This window comes from Nicotiana tabacum, chromosome 4 (assembly GCF_000715075.1).
Source record: "Nicotiana tabacum cultivar K326 chromosome 4, ASM71507v2, whole genome shotgun sequence".
In the NCBI taxonomy this organism is placed as follows: domain Eukaryota; kingdom Viridiplantae; phylum Streptophyta; class Magnoliopsida; order Solanales; family Solanaceae; genus Nicotiana; species Nicotiana tabacum.
Window position 1 is genome coordinate 17,979,132 of NC_134083.1, and position 20,860 is coordinate 17,999,991.

Consider the following 20,860-nt stretch of genomic DNA (forward strand, 5'->3'; position numbering starts at 1 on the left):
TGTCAAAAGCTGATCCCGTGCGGAGGTAATCTCTTCCTTTTCACGAACCCACCTCTAAAGGCTCTCAGAAGCAAGAAAGTTAGCCTACAAAGTAAGAAGGCTAAGATTCAGGATATGCTTACGCTAAAAAATAGAAGAAGTAATAAAGAAAGAAAGGAACGTACCACTACGACGTTGTTCAACAAACACTCTCCTGAGAGTGCCTGAATCTTTTCCCAGTCTTTCTCTAAAGCCAAAGGCTGGCTTCAGATAATTAGCAAACTCCGTCGATCGGGATAGCAAGTTGCATCCGGTAGAGAACGAAAGAGCAACGTTCCTCCTCCTTTGTGGATCATTAGAAGGGGCATATTTCCCCAAATTCCCATGAACTGGGGACTGTGGAAGAGGAACACATTCTTCATGGTTAGGTGCGGCCAGTGGAGGTGATATAGCAATTGCTGGTAGAAGAGTGGATGAAGATAAAAGTGATGTAGCAGTTGCTGGTATTGGTAAAGATGGAGATGAAGCTGATGGAGTTGAAGAGTGAGAAGCAGCTGCATCAAATGCAGTGGTGGCTGTTAGATGCTCGCCAACGAAAGACGGTAAGGGCCCGGTACTCAGCCTCGCAGTACCAGGCATAACAATTGGTGCCCGAAAATGGGAGTTGATATTATCCACCAGATCAAACTCTCCCCAAAGTGCCGAGGCATCGTCCTCGGTTGGTGTAACTCTCTCAATAGGTCGAGCATCCTATTGAGATAATGAGGATCATTGTTTTCTATGTAGAGAAGCTCCCTCATCACTAGCTTCTTCATCATCATCAATCATCACGGTGTCTATGATCGGCCAGGAAGGAGGACCAGTCACCATCGCCACCGGAGATGACTTGGGGGCATCTGTCTTTGCCCTCTTATTCTTTTCCCCGGCCGCGGAGGAACGTCTTCTCTTTGGTTGTTTATCCTTCATCCGGGGACTCCATAAAGAAGTGTTTGCGCCCAAAACAGGCCTGAAGATACCTATTCGAGTAAGTGCCTCCTGAAGCAATCTCGCTGCATCAGCAGTATCAGCCAAGACGCCCTCCTCGGGGACAATAACAGAGCCCGCAAGTAGACCTAATTTCGTGAACAAGTCAAAAGAGTTTAACCAAGTTCTCCATATACAAACAAAAATAGAAGCAAGGTAAGTTAAAATTATCATGATTTTTGGCCTTCCACCCGTATTTAAAGGCCAGTTCTTTTCACAAACGATTTTCGTCCGGCGTGACATCCAAGATCTTCTGAACCCACGGTCCAAGCCTTCCACCACCGGTGGGATTCATCGAGTTGCTGAAACATGCGATGGGTGAAGAGTCGATACGACCATAGAAGAATATTTAGTGAAAGAAAATATATTAAATAAAGATCTTACGAGTGCGGTTCCAAGCAGCCGGAAAGGATAAAGCCTTTGTCGGAATGATATTATTAGTGGCAACTGCAACGAACCGTTCTGTCCACCCACGGTCGTTATCATCATCCATGCTAGTCAACAGAGCATGGTGACCATGTTTGCAAAGGTTTATCATACCCCTACGGAAAATTTTAGGGGAGTAGAGATTCATCATACGAGCTAATGTTAGCTCTTCTCCAGTCTCCTGGTATAAGCGTCGAAGGCATGCGACCGTCCTCCACACTGAAGGACTTACCTATGCCAAACACACTTGGTAGAGAAGGCAAAACTCCGCAATCACGGAATCAAGCTCTCCACTCAAAGAAAATGCACCCAAAGTAAATGGATACATGTAAAATTATGTAAAACCTTCCTTGGGAAGAGTCACTCGCTCCGATAGATCAGGAGCAATGATATCCAACTCATGGCAGCGACAGTCTTCCTTCACAGCAGGAATATTGGAAGGACGAATGGAAGAAGGGTACCTACTAACAGCCCATGTACGAGGGTTAGCAGTAAGAAATTTCTCTTCAAATTCCTTTGTGGTACTGAGTCTTCTTGGGATGATGGAACCCACCGTTGGAGGAGTAGAGTCCTTGGCTTTGTTCTTGTTCTTTGAAGAACCGGCACGCTTGGAGGAAGAAGCCATTGAATAAGAAGAAGGAAAAGGTTTTTGTTTGAAGAGAATTAGAGAAAGGATGGAGAACAAAGATGCAAATCGGAAGTTCGAGAAATTATGAAGTGCAAAGGAAAAAAATAATGCGTATAAGTAAAATTTTGGCGGCTAAATTCATGGCCATGATTACCTCGATAATCGGCAAAAGTTGTGCTGAATCGTGGGAACGCGTGTTCGAGGCATTAAATACGGAGAGACGTGCGTCTAATCAACCGTCAGAAGCCTTCAGAGGGAGTTATAGTAATTTTCGCCAAAAGAGTATTTCTACCAACTTCCCGTTAACACAAAGTTATGTCACCAGAAAGCAGGGGGACTATCTGTATAAGGTGAAATATGATATGACATGTGGTCATCTAAGGAAAGACACGTGGAACCCAAGACGGGGATGGCCGAAGATCGAATGCAGTCATTCCGCTTGTCACCAGAAGGGATAACGTTCATAAAGGTGTATTAAATGTTCTGCGTCCGGTAATATTTAATAAGGAATATTCTGCAGTATTAAGATCGACGACCCGTTACAGAGAATTTGGCATTTATGTTCACCGTTACATCTTCATTAATTACCCTCATAATTGACATTAAAGGAGGGAACGATCCTAAGACCTTCCCTAGACACCGCTATAAATAGTGAGTCCAGTTATCATTATAAAAGGGGACAAATTTCTGGCTAAACTTACACTACATTCTATACAAAGCTTAATACAATCTTACTTTCTCGCTTTCTGATCTCATCCTTGCTGTGCCCGGAAATCTTGTTCCCGGAACTGTCATCTCTGCTGTTTCATCTATATTTTAAGGCTAAGTATTGTACATTTCTTCAATTATTGTATTATTTCAGGGTTAAATTAGTTCACTTGTCTAGAAATCATATATAAATTCAAATATACCGTTTTACGGGTAAACAAGGACAACGGTTAGAAGTATTATTTTTTTACATCTCATTTTCTCTATTAACCCCACGTTAAAATGCAATTTTTTTTTTCTATATTATCCTTCTAACTTACTACCAGTCCAAGAAATCCATCTCTTTATAATTAAAATTACAAATGGATAATAAACAATCCAACTAGTTTTTATGCCCACCAATTAATTAGGTAACAGAATCATTATCATCAAGATCTAATCAGGAAGGATTATTATTATTATTAATGTACAAGACAACGGTTACTAATATTTTTAATTGCATATTCTCTATTAAATAATATATATATATAATAGGTTGTGACTGGTGAAATTCGTAAGTGTCCAACAAAAAATATGTTTTTGAAATTAATTTTTCAAGGCATCCCCTAATATACTATTTTTATTTTTATTTTTTGCCAATGACCAATTCCCGTTGTATCAGTAGGTGAAAAGGGTTCCGTCCACTTGCCGTCAGCAACCCCGTTCCGGCATGTCGTGGTAGGTGAAAAGCTTACGTGGAAATTGCTGAATTTCAAAAGGTCAACTTTGAACCACAATTTTGACAAAATAAAAAAAAGAATTTAATCCCAAATTACCCGTCACCTAACCATAAGACCTCAAAGCCACATTCCCTGAACTACTCTCAGTCTCACCAACCACAAACTCCCATATTTCTAATATGTCAAAAAATAAATAGAAAATCAAGTTTCCAAAATTGCCCCTTAACAACCCTTAATACCCATCAACTCCCTTTCACCAACCACACTCTGTATCTTTGGCTCGTATTTATATTCCTCCATCTTTGAACTTTCATCTTCAGGACACATAGCTAATAATCAATTTCCTTTTACCTTTTAGAGTGTTCCAACTTTTTCTCTTTTGTCTCTCTAAATCTAATCAAACCATAGCCAAAATGCCAATGGAGAGTAGTACCGAAACAAAGCAATCAGTAGATTTAATCTTCCGATCAAAACTCCCTGATATTTACATCCCTAAACATTTACCTTTACATTCTTATTGTTTCGAAAATATTTTGGAGTTCAGTTCTCGTCCCTGTTTGATCAATGGAGCCAACGATCAAATTTATACTTATGCTGAAGTTGAGCTCACTTGTAGAAAAGTTGCAGCTGGTCTTAACAAGTTAGGGATCCAACAAAAGGACACGATTATGATCCTTTTGCCGAATTCCCCTGAATTTGTGTTCGCTTTTATGGGCGCATCGTATTTAGGAGCCATTTCTACAATGGCCAATCCTCTGTTTACGCCAGCAGAGGTTGTAAAACAAGCCAAAGCCTCAAGTGCTAAGATTATTATAACGCAATCGTGCTTTGTTGGCAAAGTGAAGGATTACGCAAGTGAAAACGATGTGAAGGTCATTTGCATTGATTCTGCACCAGAAGGTTGTCTTCATTTCTCTGAATTGACACAATCTGAAGAGCATGGAATTCCTGAGGTGAAAATCCAACCGGACGACGTCGTTGCGCTGCCGTATTCCTCTGGGACTACGGGTCTGCCGAAAGGTGTGATGTTGACACACAAGGGATTAGTCACGAGCGTCGCACAACAAGTTGACGGTGAAAATGCCAATTTGTATATGCACAGTGAAGATGTATTGATGTGTGTGTTGCCTTTGTTCCATATTTACTCACTCAATTCCATTTTGCTGTGTGGATTGAGAGTCGGAGCAGCGATTTTGATTATGCAGAAATTCGACATTGCTCCGTTCTTGGAATTAATACAGAAGTATAAGGTGTCAATTGGGCCATTTGTGCCGCCTATTGTTCTGGCTATTGCTAAGAGTCCAATTGTTGATAGCTATGATCTTTCATCAGTAAGGACTGTCATGTCTGGGGCTGCACCATTAGGAAAAGAACTCGAAGACGCTGTGCGAACCAAATTCCCTAATGCTAAACTTGGTCAGGTAAATTTTTTATTTTATTTTGTTTATGTTGAATTTGTATATCTGGTTTATAGATACATGAATACAAATTTAATTGTGCATTTTTACGGGTAAACATATTTTATCTTGATTCCGAGCTACGTGCTGATTATCTTGATTTTAACTCAATCAAAGTTCGGATCTTAATGCACATGGAAGTTGATGACCTGCTGAATTTTCACACTTCATTAAAAAGGAATTTAGAATTTGACAGCCGTTTCGTATACAATCATCAGTGTTTTTTCCTTTGAATAGTTTTGCTGGTTTTACCATATACGCTAGTTTCCAAAAAAGAATATTTTTAAAAGATCCTCTAAAACTACTCAAAATTTTAATTGCACTTAATATATTTCCTATTTTTGGAATAACAAATGGATTTTGTTTGACTGAGTAAATTGCACGTAGTTGGTAAACGTCTATTTCTAAATTGGTGAGACAGATAATCAGTCTAAAATTCTTATAATGGAGCAACTTCCATTTGTTACAAATGTACACGACAACAACAACTCAGTATAATTTCACTAGTGGGGTAAGTAGTTTGTACGCAGACCTTATCCCTACCCTGGGATAGAGAGGTTGTTTCCGATAGACCCCCGACTTCCTCCTTTTAAGAACTCCCCACCTTGCTCTTGGGGTGACTCGAACAGTAGAGGATGCAAATGTACACGAATACTACAAACCTTTGTCGACATTATAGTTGGACTTTTTGACCACACATTTGCTATATTACTTCCTCCTCGATGCGACTATATTTGATTGAGAGAGTTTAAAAAATAAAATAAAGTATTTAAAATTTATGGTCTAAAATAAATTATAAATATTTATTTGATTATAAATTATCTTATTAAGGGTAAGATAATTATTTTAAAGTTAAATTATTATTAAATACAGAAAGATATCATTTTTTTAAGGACTAAGTGAAAAAGAAAGAGTGCCACATGAGTTGAGACAAATAGAGTACTTGATCGTTATTATTTTTAAGTAACGTTTTACTATATTTTAGAATAATTTTCGCAATATAAATTCATTAACTAAGTAATTAAATTAATTATTTAATAGGGTTATGGAATGACGGAAGCTGGGCCGGTGTTGGCAATGTGTTTGGCATTTGCAAAAGAACCCTTTGATATAAAATCAGGAGCATGTGGTACTGTTGTGAGGAACGCCGAGATGAAAATCGTAGATCCAGATACGGGTTGCTCTCTTCCTCGTAACCAACCCGGTGAGATTTGCATTAGAGGTGACCAGATCATGAAAGGTGCGTCTTTTAATACTTTCAAGTTTTAATTTCTGTATACTGACATTGTTTTAAGATAAGTTTAACAATGGCTCATTGTTTATAGTAATTGTAATTATAATCTAAAATGCATAGTAATTTGCTATACTAATTAAAGACATAATTAATGTAATATTTCACTACAATATCTAGTATTTTAAAATGTTTCTTCTGGATCCGGTTTGGTAATGTCATTGTGGAACTATCATTATATATTGTCTTTATTAACACTGAGTTTGAATAATGTGTCGTGTCTAGTAATTGTTGGTATTCGCATTTTCATATGCTATTTTCATGATAATTATTCTTATAGGCTCTAGATGTCAACCAAGTGTTCTATTGATAATATATGTTAGGTGACCACACTCCACACACAGTTCCTAATTACACGTTTTTTCTTTTCCAATTATTTTGGGCACGTCAGTGACAAATCCACCAACTAATAGACCCAGACCAAGTTGCACTAGGCGGAGACTATTTTGCATACTTTTCAGCCTTTTGTTTTGGCCACAGAGTTTGATTAATCTTACAAACGCCACCAAAATTTATAATAACATCATATCACCACCTACCCTCTCCCTCACCCACGCAAATAAAGCAAAAACATCTTAACTTATTGAAAGTATGATTTGTATTGTTAATTTGGATTTAGAGAACATCTAATTCATCTTGTAAAATGAGTTATTATGTATTTTAAGGAAATGAATATGAACAGAATAAAAGATATATAAAAATTTAATTTTAACAGGCTTTAAATCGATATAATTGATGATATTAACGGGTGATGGGCATAATTGATTGATATCATTTTCATTTTATTCATAGAGAGCCATATTCAGGCATCTATGCACAATAATGTCATTGCATCCAATGGGGATATGACGATGTTAACCGTGAAAGTGATTGCATTCCTAAATCGACAAAAGAGGACCAGTACTGTAGTAACTCTAATCTAGGAGCGCCTATTTATCTATTATTGTAAACTTGTGGGGACCTTGCCATAAAATAATTGAACTCAACAATATAATGTGGAACTATTCACCCACCCACCCACCAACAACTTATTAGCCTTTGGTCTTAAAAGCTTTACCTACCATTGCCAATTCTCTAGCTCAACTAGTCACCAAACCCTTTTGTATTAAATTAATGGTATTTATTTCTCTCTAAACTAAAATTGATCACTAGGTATAAACTTTATGTATTGACGTGAAATAAAATAATAAGACTAAACAAATATTACATTGTAGGTTACCTGAATGATCCAGAGGCCACAACGAGAACAATAGACAAAGAAGGATGGTTACACACTGGCGACATTGGGTTCATTGACGAAGATGACGAGCTTTTTATTGTGGATCGATTGAAGGAATTGATCAAATACAAAGGATTTCAAGTTGCACCTGCAGAAATTGAAGCCCTTCTCCTCAACCATCCCAACATTTCTGATGCTGCTGTTGTCCCGTAAGTTACACTCATTTTTGTTACGGAATCTTTACACAAATAGCCGGCGGGATTCACTGTAACGGCTTAATGTGCGATACAGCTGAAACATGTCTAGATTCTCATCATTTTTAAATCTATCTTGTGCAGTATGAAAGACGAGCAAGCGGGAGAAGTTCCGGTGGCTTTTGTTGTTAGGTCAAATGGATCTGCCATCACTGAAGATGAAGTCAAGGATTTCGTATCTAAACAGGTTAGTTTAATTTCTTTTTTATTTAATTAATTGATGTATTTTATCTGAACACTGAAATTATTCCTGGAACACAAAAAGAAAAGAAACCAGCATCTACTTCCATTGAATATATCCTAGGACTACGTACTATCTATTTTTTCAACATTTATTATAGTGCAGTTGAAATCATAGTAGTAGTATTTTCCTATTTACAAGATCTTAATCTTGTGAAGTGAGGTCCATGCTACTTTTAGCACGTGATACTGGAAACAGAATCACGGGGAAAAAGTTAATGCAGCTTTTTATTTTTGTGTTATAGTATATTCTCAATTTCTGATACAGAACAAGAAGTGATTCTTTTTCCTTTTTAAAAAATTTCAGGTGATATTTTATAAGAGAGTAAAGCGTGTATTTTTCGTGGAGACGGTACCCAAATCTCCGTCGGGAAAAATTCTTAGAAAGGACTTGAGAGCTAGACTGGCTGCTGGTGTTCCAAAGTAATTCCTTTTGGCTTGGGATTTGACGGTGGGTGTAATAAGCTAAACAAGTCCACCATTATTGAAAATATTATATGTTTTTTGAGTTTTACCTTCACCCTAATGTTCGGTATAATTTCCAGTTTGGCAACGGGCGAAATGTCTGTAAATTAATTTATAAGACTTCTTTATTCATCTTTTGATATTGTTTATGTGATAATACGGTACCAAGAATCTTAATTTTTGTGGAAAAAGTATTATATCAAGAGTTAATTGTTCATGAAGAATTTCAATATAAATACTAGTTCAGGAGAGTTTTAGGTTTATTCTTGTGGAAGCAAATTTGAATCAATCACGAATTTAATGGTAGTTGGAATCTCAGTATATAGACGAATTCACTTGTTTTCCTAGAAGATGTAGAGAAGCTAACTCTAGCCGTTGTTTGTTTCCCCTAAAAAACATTAGAAAAACTCTTTTCACTACACCCAATAGCTTTTCTCCAATAGTTCATACAGTATATATTCTGTTATAAGTTGATCAATCAATCTTGCATCACGGCAAAAGAGTCGTCTTTGTACGCTCCTTTCGTAACAAAATCAAGTAAAGAACCATATGCGTCTCAAAGCAACATTTTATTGGTTGAAATGGTCACAATTTCAACAATATTTTTGAGGCCCAAACACATTAACTATTACCAATTTGATCTTTCTTACTCGTGGTTAATTACGTAAAAAGAAAATTAGAGAAAGTATAGGACGATCTCTGATGCACCAAAAAACAAGAAGTTATACTACTAGATAAGTTTCATTAAAAATAATTGTATAGATCAATCAAAACGAACAAATTTTATAAAGAAAACATCAAAAAGAGACTAAAAAACCAAAAACAAAAAGAGAATAGAAATGCAGGAGATAGCTAGCTAGGTCCATTCTATACGGTCGAAATAGATTTCGGCCTTCCTACGTTCGATTGAGTCCGAGTATTAAAAAGTCGGAATGAGATTTTGGGAGTGAGCTTCGAAGTCGGTACTAACGAGCCTCAAGCCCGAAGGTCGCTCGAGGAGTCGGCTCGATAACCCTATCGAGCCAGTTATCGAGCCCGTGACCGAATCGAACCGCAAGGCACTGCTTCGAGGTCGGAAATGCGCGACGCCCATCTCGAAGGTCGAACTCGAGCCAAGACCGAAGGGCCCGACCCAGTAACGAGTTCGAGCCAATGTCGAGCTCACAGACAAGAGCCGTTCTGATCACACCAAGAGAGAGAATCTTGGCGGGAATAAAGGAAGAGACAAGTCATCATGGGCCTTCCACTATATACTTTATTTTATTATATTTTTGTAATGACACCCCTTCTATAAAAAGGGGAATCCTTATAAGCTAAAGGGCAGAGACAAAAAAATTACTTCTCAGATTGAAAGATATCTCTTTGTGTTTGCTTTACTTTATCTCATTCATTCTTATTGCCCTCTATTTACATTCTCATAGTGAAGAATATACGTATCTCTATTTCTCTACACGATTTATATCGAATTGTATCGCATATCCTTAGAACCATACACAAAATCTAACGTTATCCGATTTTTCCAGTAAACAGTTTGGTGCCCACCGTGGGGCTAAGGGTAATGGTGATTGTTTGATACAAATCTAAAGTACACGCCAGCTTGCAACTTCAAATCAGCAATGGCTTTACCTATCGACCACGAAGTCGGCCTTCAAGATGAAACCAACAACTTGGCACCCGGGGACGGAAGGCCAATTAACGATGGCACCGAGGCTCAAATCGAAGTACCCGAAATTCGAGCCGAAATACCATTGGATGTCAATTCACAAATAGCTTTGGAGGCGAATCAGCGTTCCGAACCGGAAAGAAGCATTCAGGGCGGTACTCGATCCGTAGCCCGAGACACCCAAAATGCAGGGGAAATCGGGGCCAGCTTACGTATGATCTTCGAGATACTACAAGCCCAACAAGTAGCGATAGCTCAGTTACAGAGCCAAACTCGTGCACAAAGCAGACCGGATTCCAATCCACTTCGAGAAATCACCCCTAGAACAGAACCCGCCATAGTGAAATCAAACGAGCAAGAATCGAGGACTACTTCCGGAATTACTAAATTGCTCGAGGAACTCACAAAACGAGTCGAAGACAACGACAAGAGAGTGGAAACATACAATGCCAGGGTCGATCAAATCCCGGGGGCTCCACCAATGATAAAAGGGTTTGATTCGAAAAAAATTCATACAAAAGCCTTTTCCCTCGAGTGCGGCACCGAAACTAATCCCCAAAAAATTCCATATGCCCGAAATTCCCAAATATAACGGTACGACCGATCCTAACGAACATGTTACCTCTTACATGTGTGCCATCAAAGGTAACGATTTGGAGGACGATGGGATCGAATCTGTATTGTTGAAAAAATTCGGGGAGACCCTCTCGAAGGGAGCGATGATCTGGTATCACAATTTACCACCAAATTCCATCGATTTTTTTGCCATGTTAGCAGATTCATTCGTAAAGGCACATGCTGGTGCCATAAAGGTTGCAACAAGGAAATCAGACCTCTTCAAAGTAAAGAAAAGGGGGAATGAAATGCTGAGGGAATTAGTATCCCGATTTCAAATGGAACGCATAGAATTACCACCGGTCACAGACGATTGGGCCGTACAAGCTTTCACCCAAGGGTTGAACGAGCTAAGTTCGACAGCATCACATCGGCTGAAACAAAATTTGATCGAGTATCCAGCGATAACTTGGGCAGATGTACACAACCGATACCAATCGAAAATTAGGGTCGAGGATGATCAGTTGGGAGCTCCGTATGGAACCGTGCATCAGAATAGGATAGCTACTAAAAACCAAAAGGAGATCGACAGAGAACAAAGGTCGGACAGAGACCGATATCGACCGTACATCACAGATCAGGTGAACAACGGTTCAGCACGCAATACAGTTTGTAACAATCGAAGGATTGACCGAGGGAAAAATTCTCGGGGACTTATGAGTAAGAGCGGCTTCGATAAATATGCCGATCCTATAAAAGCACCTCGATTATCAGAATATAACTTCAGCGTTGGTGCATCTACTATCGTATCGCCCATCGGACGCATCAAAGATACTAAATGGCCTCGACCCATGCAGACCGATCCTGCCCAAAGAAATCCCAATCAAACGTGCGAATATCATGGTACCCATGGCTATAGAACGGAATATTGCAGGTAACTAAGAGAGAAAATAGCCCGCTTATTTAACAAAGGGCACCTTCGGGAATTTCTGAGTGATAGAGCAAAGAACCATTTTAAAAACAGGGATTTCAGCAAACAAAACGAGCAAGAAGAACCGCAACACATCATTCACATGATCATCGGCGGCATCGATACCCCTCAGGGACCAGTGCTTAAACGCACTAAAACATCGATTGTGAGGGAAAAACGATTTCGGACTCAAGATTACGCACCCATGGGGACTTTGTCCTTCGATGATGAAGATGCAGAATGGGTCATCCAACCTCATAACGACGCACTGGTAATATCCGTACTCATGAATAAAACTAAAATTAAGCGTGTGTTAATCGATCCAGGTAGCTCGGGCAACATCATCCGATTGAAGGTAGTAGAACATCTCGGCCTACAGGATCAGATCGTACCCGAAACTCTGGTTCTAAACGGGTTCAATATGGCATGTGAAACCACCAAAGGTGAGATAATCCTACCAATAAACGTGGCCGGAACCATCCAGGAAACAAAGTTTCACGTGATCGAAGGTGATATGAGATACAACGCCCTTTTCGGAAGGCCATGAATCCACAACATGAGAGCTGTACCTTCGACCCTACACCATGCCCTCAAATTCCCGACATCGAGAGGTGTCAAAACAGTGTATGGAGAAAAACCAGCCGCAAAGGAAATGTTCGCTGTCGAGGAAGCTAAACCAACATCCTCACCTTCGCCGATAGAAGGATCGAGCTCAAAAGGAGAACGGGACACCAAATAGCAATCACAGAAATCGACTTCGACCCAGCCAGATAACCAGAAGATCGAAGAGGATGATGATTAAAGGGTCCCTCGATCTTTCATGATTCCCGATGACTCCATCACCTCCAAATCAACAATCGAGGAACTAGACCAAGTCACATTAATCAAGCACTGGCCCGAGCGAAAGGTATACTTGGGAACGGGGTTGAGCCTCGAATTCAGGAAGAAACTCGTTCAATTTCTTATCGATAACATCAATTATTTTGTTGGGTCCTATTTAGATATAACAAGGATCCCGCTGGATGTAACGACGCATCGGCTAAGTTTGGACCCCAGGTTCAGACCGGTGATACAAAAGAGAAGACCCTAGTCCGAGGGAAAGCATGCATTCATAAAGGACGAGGTAACCAAGCTTCTCAAAGTAGGGTCCATTCGGGAGGTGAAATATCCTGAATGGTTAGCCAATGTAGTTGTAGTGCCTAAAAAAAGGAACAAACTTAGAATGTGTGTGGACTATAAGGATTTGAACAAAGCATGCCCCAAAGATTCCTTTCCGCTACCCAACATCGATCGCATGATCAATGCCACGGCCGGCCACGAGATCCTTACTTTTCTCGATGCCTATTCCGGGTATAATCAAATCCAGATGAACCCGGAGGTCCAGGAAAAGACTTCATTTGTCACCAAATATGGAACGTATTATTATAATGTGATACCCTTCAGGCTAAAGAATGCAGGGGCTACTTACCAATGCCTAGTAAATAAAATGTTCGAAGAACAAATAGGAAAATCAATGAAAGTTTATATTGATGATATACTAGTTAAATCCATGCGCGCAGAGGACCATTTGACCCATTTGCAGGAAACGTTTGAAATTTTGAGGAAATACAACATAAAGCTCAATCCCAAAAAATGTGCTTTCGGGGTCGGTTCGGGCAAGTTCCTCGGCTTCATGGTGTCACATTGGGGAATAGAGATTAACCCCGATAAAATCAAGTCCATCGAAGACATCATCACTGTGGACAACGTGAAAGCCGTACAAAAGGCTAACGGGTCGGATTGCAGCCTTAGGCCGGTTCATTTAAAGATCATCTGATCGAAGTCACAAATTTTTCTCTCTACTCAAAAAGAAGAACGATTTTGCTTGGTCCCCGGAGTGCCAGCAAGCATTAGAGGAACTAAAACGATATCTATCAAGCCCACCACTACTTCACACTCCAAAAACAAATGAAAAACTTTGTTTGTACTTGGCAGTATCGAAAATCGCCGTAAGCGGTGTCCTAGTTCGAGAAGATCAAGGTACGCAATTCCCCGTTTATTATATGAGTCGAACCTTAGGCGAAGCGGAAACTAGATATCCGCTCCTAGAAAAATTGGCACTTGCACTGATAAGCGCCTCTAGAAAGTTAAGGCCGTACTTTCAATGTCATCCCATATGCGTGTTAACCACTTACCCGCTTCGTAATATTTTGCACAAACCCGAGTTATCAGGCCGACTGGCCAAATGGGCCGTCGAACTCAGTGGGTACGATATTGAATATCAACCCCGTACGACCATCAAGTCTCAAATTTTAGCAGACTTCGTGGCCGATTTCACGCCAACCCTCTTATCCGAAGTCAAAAAAGAACTCCTGTTGAAATCAGGTACATCATCGGGGATACGGATCCTTTTTACGGATGGGGCTTCGAACGTGAAAGGATTCGGGCTGGGCATAGTTTTCAAACCACCCACGGGTAACACTATTAGGCAATCTATTAAAACTATCAGGTTGACTAACAACGAGGCCGAGTATGAAGCCATGATTGTAGGTTTCGAGCTAGCTAGAAACTTGGGAGCAGAAGTCATTGAAGCCAATTGTGACTCTTTGCTGGTTGTGAGTCAAGTAAACAAAACCTTCGAAGTTCGAGAAGGTACAATGCAAAGGTATTTAGATAAACTGGTTGTCACTTTGCACCATTTCAAACGATGGACCATGTTCCACGATAACAGAATAATGAGGCCGATGCGCTTGCGAATTTGGGATCGTCGGTCGAGGTAGATGACTTGGGCTCGGGGAATGTTGTTCAAATTTCGAGATCGGTAATCGAAAAAGGTCATGCCGAGATAAATTCTACAAGCTTAACCTGGGATTGGAGAAACAAGTATATTGAATACTTAAAGAGCGGAAAGCTCCCATCGGACCCTAAAGATTCTAGGACTCCACGGACTAAAGCTGCTCGATTCACGTTGGCTTCAGACGGAACACTGTACCGAAGAATATTCGATGGACCTTTGGCAGTATGCTTGGGTCCGGGAGATACCGATTACATCCTACGGGAAGTGCACGAGGGCACTTGCGGGAATCACTCCGGTGCCGATACATTAGTTCGAAAAATAATCAGAGCAGGGTATTATTGGATCGATATGGGCAAAGATACGAAGGAATTTATTCGTAAATGTGACAAATGTCAAAGGTTTGCACCAATGATCCATCAACCCGGAGAGCAACTCCACTCAGTCCTATCCTCATGGCCGTTCATGAAATGGGGAATGAATATCATCGGCCCTCTGCCATCGACCACAGGTAAAGCCAAATTTATTTTATTTATGACTGACTATTTTTCTAAATGGGTTGAAGCGCAGGCGTTCGAGAAAATAAGAGAGAAATAAGTTGTAGACTTTATTTGGGATCATATCATATGCCGATTCGGGATACCCGCCGAAATAGTATGTGACAATGGAAAATAATTCGTTGGCAGCAAAGTAACAAGATTCCTCGAAGACCACAAAATAAGAAGGATACTATCAACGCCATACCACCCCAGTGGGAATGGACAGGCCGAATCAACGAACAAAACTGTCATTCAAAACCTAAAGAAGAGGTTGAACGACGCTAGAGGAAAATAGAGAGAAATCCTGCCCGAAGTCCTTTGGGCATATCGGACGACGTCAAAATCCAGTACGGGGACAAACCCATTCTCCTTAGTATATGGGTCTGAAGCATTGATACCAGTTGAAGTTGGTGAACCTAGTGCCAGATTTCGATTCGTGATAGAAGAATCAAATAACGAGGCTATGAATACCAGCCTCGAACTGTCGGACGAAAGACGAGAAGCTGCTCTCGTCCAATTGGCCGCCCAAAAGCAGCGAATCGAAAGATATTATAATCGAAGAACCAAGCTCCGCCATTTCAAGTCCGGGGACTTAGTGTTAAGAAAAGTTACCATCAATACCCGAAATCCGAACGAATGAAAACTAGGACCGAATTGGGAAAGACCATATCACGTGCTCGAGAACATCGGAAAGGGATCGTACATGCTCGGCATTATAAACGGCAAACAACTATCAAGCAGTTGGAATGTATCACATCTAAAACGGTACTACTGCTAAGGTACGACCTTTCCATATTCATTTACATTTCAAAACTGACCCCTGTAGAAGTCCGAACGAGGGCTAAGATGGATCTTTAGCTTGAAAGCACACGTTGCACTCTTTTTCCCTTAGACCGGTTTTATCCCAAATGGGTTTTTCGGCAAGGTTTTTAATGAGGCAATCATTGATCGTGCTGCACTTACAACAATATCTGAGGCCTCTTTACAATCGACCTCGAATACTGAGGGGGCATTAGGCCCTCAAATACATCGAGTTCAGATGTAAGAGAGTTATTTCACAACAATAGGGTTCTAATAGGAAAAATTGTAAGAGCCAAATGGTCGAAACGAACCATGCTCATGTAGATTGGCCCGAACCCAGGCGCGAAACATGAACACATGTGTAATAACGTGCGAAGAAAGTTCTCTTCTTTATCGGCATCTGATGTTTGGCATATTTCGATATGTGTTGATGTTACTTTGCCCATGCTTTAACCACTTTTTGATGTTATTTAATCTTTAAAACACCCAACATGGTGTAATTATTGGTTTGATGACTAATTAAGTTATGTGTGACGATTTAAGGTGTTCGGAGTGCAAAATATGAAGAAAAGGTGGTTTAGCTAGAGGAAGAAGGGTTGGATGCGTCGCATCCAACCTAGGAAAACATCATCCTACATGCAACCTTAGCAGTGAAGTTGTGCCATCGCGTCCGCCATCGCATGCAAGCTGAGAAATAGAGGACAAGGTGGATGCGTCGCATCCACCTTCGCAGGCAAAAATTGAAATGGAGGACAAGGTGGATGCGTCGCATCCACCTTAGCATCAATCTCTGAAGCCGAATTGGACTAGGAATAGGAGAGCTTTGGCCCACGACTTTTGTACGCAATATATAAGCTAAAAACGCCTCTTTTAGGTTATCTAACATATTGGGAAGGGGGAAAAAGCCACGACAAAGCTGTGGAGGCCGGAATTCATCAAGTTTCATCTTTTTCTCACCAAACTTAGTAATTTTTATGTTTCTTTATATGATTTGTTGTTTGGCTACCATGTCTATGTGGAGCTAAACTTCACGTTCTAGGGTTGTGGTTCTTTCATGACTATTGTTATTCGGATATTGATTTTGACTTCTTGATTTATCATATTAGTTTATTTATTCAATCTTGCACTTAATTATTTAATTGCTTGATCACCAATTGAATATTATCTACGAATCTAGAATTGAACTCGAAAGTGGGACTTCTATATTGCATATAGGATTGAGTAGGGCAAGTTCTTGAACTCGGGCATCGGGGAACGGATTCGTGGTTAGGATAGACATATACCTAATTGCCTTGCTTGGTTGATTTACAGGAATTATAAATGCGTTATTGTTGATTCTAACTCCATAGACATATAGGCGTTAGGTTAGCTTGAATAGGCGCGTAAGAACTCGACAGATTCTTATGAGCAATATTAACCCTGTCAACCAATAAGCTAGATAAATTAGTCGGTCAATTCAATTGAAGAATACAATAGGATTGTTAGATAGCCCATAACCCTAGATCGTTTTCATTACATTGATATCATAAAAATCTGCTCTTTCTCTGTTCAAAGTTTATTATTTATATTTTTCTTATTTAATTAGTTTAGAATAAAATATTTTTAGATTTAATTCGTGTTTAGATAATTGGGATAATCTAATTTAGTTAATAGTTAATCATAAGTCCTCGTGGGTTCGACATCCGACTTTTAGTCACTTTATTACTTGACGACCGCGTATACTTGCGTGAGTGTGTTTGGTCGCAACAAGTTTTTTTGGCGCCGTTGCCGGGGACTTAGAAATTAGCTACGTGACTAAGTTAAGCTTTTATTAGATATTTGTTTTCAAGTTTTAATTTTCAGTTTGCCTGGTTTGTGTCAACGCAGGGTTTACTCTCGAATGCAGAGGAGTAGAAGTGCAAACAACCTCATTCCTCTTAATCCAGAAATCGAACGAACATTACATAGAGTGAGAAGGGAACACGAAGCTAGAACGAGAATAGAAAGAGATTTGGACATCGCAATCCAACCACAGCCAATAGATATGGCAGGCAATGAAGAGCGTCCGGTAATCGAAGCCGCAAGGCCCAATCTTGCGAATATGACTCAGGCTATTGTGAAGCCTGATATCACTGGGCATTTTGAACTCAAACAGTACATGGTACAGCTGATTCAGTCCACAGGACAATATGTGGGTCTATCTCATGAGGACCCGCAGAGGCATATTCAGAACTTCTTGGAAATCACGGACACTTACAATTATCCGAACGTCTCCAAGGACTATGTCAGGCTGACACTATTCCCTTTTTCACTGTTGGGGGAAGCTAAAGAATGGTTGCAAAAGGAGCCCGCGAACTCTATCCACACTTGGGATGATCTAGCAAGGAAATTCCTGATCAAGTTTTTCCCAACTAAGAAGACAAAGTCGTTGAGGAGCCAAATTCTTGGGTTCCAACAACGGGATGGCGAGACACTTCGTCAAGCTTGGGAAAGATACAAGAAACTACTCAGAGACTGCCCGCATCATTGTCAAACTGATGAGGTATTGGGTCACACTTTTGTTGATGGGTTAGATGAAGCATCAAAGATGAATCTTGACTCAGCTTGTGGGGGTAGTTGCATGGCAAGACCGTATAGTGAAATACAACTCCTGCTAAATAATTTCACTGCTAATGACCATAATTGGCAAGGAGAGGGGGATTCACGAAGGGTAATTAAACAGAAGGCCGCCGGTTTGATTGAGCTTGATGACTTTTCCGCCATGAGAGCCGATATAGCAAAATTGGCAAATCAGATGAATAGAATGACAACACAACAAATGCAACATGTACAGCAGATGTCTATTTGTTGCGAACTATGCGGAGACAGTCATATGATTGACATGTGCCCCACGAATCCTGAATCTATATACTATGTGGGACAACAAAACAGAGGTCCTATGAATCAACATGCGCAATATGGGAACACTTACAACCCAAACTGGAGGAATCATCCTAACTTCTCATGGGGCGGAAGTCAACAGAATCAGTATAGGCCTCAAGGGAATTTTACTCAACCTCAGAAGCCACCCCAACAAATGGAAGAAAGTACGAATGACCTGCTGAAAAAGTTGTTACTAGACAATCAACAGCTCAGGACCGATTTCAGAAATCTTGAGAGGCAAATGGGGCAGTTAGCAGCAAACCAAAATACTAGGCCTACAGGCTCACTTCCCAGTGATACAGAGAAGAACCCTCAAATTAATGCAGTTACACTTAGAAACGGGAGGGAACTAGAGGAAGCGCCAAGGAAGATAAAAGAAAAACCTATACCTGGGGGGAGTTGACACCTAAGGCAACACAAGAGTCAAAGGAAGATGATGCAAGTTCAGAGCGAATGGAGGTTACAAGGCCACCACCACCTTTCCCCCAAAGATTGCAGAAAAGGAATGACGATCGCATGTTCAACAAATTTCTCTCCATGTTGAGTCAGGTTCAATTAAATATTCCATTAGTGGATGTACTTCGTGAAATTCCAAAGTACGCTAAGTACATAAAAGACATAGTGGCTCATAAGAGGAAATTGACTGAGTTCGAGACGGTTGCACTTACTGAGGAATGCACATCAAGGGTCCAAAACAAGCTTCCCCAAAAGCTTAAGGACCCTGGCAGCTTCACTATTCCAGTACAAATCGGTAATATTAACGTGGGACGTGCTCTGTGTGATTTGGGTGCAAGCATAAATCTGATGCCGTTATCCTTGTTTAAGCAATTAGGTCTGGGAGCTCTGAGACCAACCACCGTGATGTTGCAATTAGCTGATAGGTCCATAGCCTACCCCGAAGGAGTGATTGAAGATGTGCTGCTGCAAATTGGAAAATTCATCTTCCCAGCTGACTTCATTATTCTAGACTTCGAGGCTGATGAACAAGTTCCAATCATATTGGGACGACCTCTCTTGGCTACTGGCGATGCAATAATTAAAGTGAGAGAAGGGAAAATGATTATGAGAGTGGACAACGAGGAGGCAGTCTTCAATGTCTACAAAGCAATCCAACTCCCCCGCCACTATGAGGAGCTCTCTATGATATCTGTGGTGGAGGTGGATGAGAAACTTCTTAACACGAGTGTATATCTAGGCGACTGTTTAGAAAAAGCAATCATGCTGTTTGATAGCTTGGAGATGGATGATGAGGTTGAGGAGATGAAGGGAATCCTAGATACATCATGTGGTTACATGCAAGGAATAATCCCGTTTGAGCCCCTGAATAGGCCAAGTGGCCCCCCACCAAAGCCGTCAATTGAAAAAGCTCCAAATTTGGAACTTAAACCCCTACCCCCTCACCTTCAATATGCTTATTTGGGAAGTTCTGACACTTTACCTGTTATTATTTCTGCTCACTTGTCTAAATTACAGGAAGAAAAGCTATTAAGGGTGCTACGTGAGCACAAGCAAGCAATTGGGTGGACAATGTCGGACATTAAAGGCATTAGTCCAGCTTTCTGCATGCACAAAATCCTCATGGAGGACGGACACAAGCCGAGTGTAGAACACCAACGCCGACTAAATCCAATCATGAAAGAAGTGGTAAGGAAAGAAGTGATCAAGTGGCTTGATGCAGGTATTGTATTTCCAATCTCTGATAGTAAATGGGTAAGCCCCGTTCAATGTGTGCCGAAGAAAGGGGGGATAACCGTAGTAGTTAATGAAAATAATGACTTAATTCCTACAAGAACTGTAACTGGATGGAGAATTTGCATAGATTACAGAAAACTAAACAATGCCACCCGGAAAGACCACTTTCCCCTGCCTTTTATTGACCAAATGCTTGATAGATTAGCTGGCCAGGAATACTACTATTTCCTGGACGGTTATTCGGGGTATAATCAGATTGCTATAGCCCCAGAAGACCAAGAGAAAACTACATTTACATGTCCTTATGGCACGTATGCGTTCAAGAGAATGCCCTTCGGTCTTTGAAATGCACCTGCGACTTTTCAAAGGTGTATGATGGCTATTTTCACTGACATGGTTGAAAGATATGTAGAAGTATTCATGGACGATTTTTCTGTGTTTGGATGTTCTTTTGATAGTTGTTTGATGAACCTTGATAAAGTGCTAGCTAGGTGTGAAGAGACGAACTTGGTGCTAAACTGGGAAAAGTGCCATTTCATGGTACGTGAAGGTATAGT

General features: G+C 40.4%; 1 protein-coding gene across 1 annotated transcript; it reads left to right on the top strand.

The window, feature by feature from the left end:
* Positions 1-3,622: 3,622 nt before the first annotated feature.
* LOC107785405 (4-coumarate--CoA ligase 1-like) lies at positions 3,623-8,600 on the top strand. The gene is made up of 5 exons (XM_016606706.2): positions 3,623-4,904; positions 5,982-6,180; positions 7,446-7,659; positions 7,789-7,891; positions 8,252-8,600. Exons 1-5 carry the CDS (start codon positions 3,897-3,899, stop codon positions 8,369-8,371), a joined length of 1,644 nt encoding a protein of 547 aa, XP_016462192.1. The 5' UTR covers positions 3,623-3,896; the 3' UTR covers positions 8,372-8,600.
* The last annotated feature ends 12,260 nt before the right edge of the window (positions 8,601-20,860 follow it).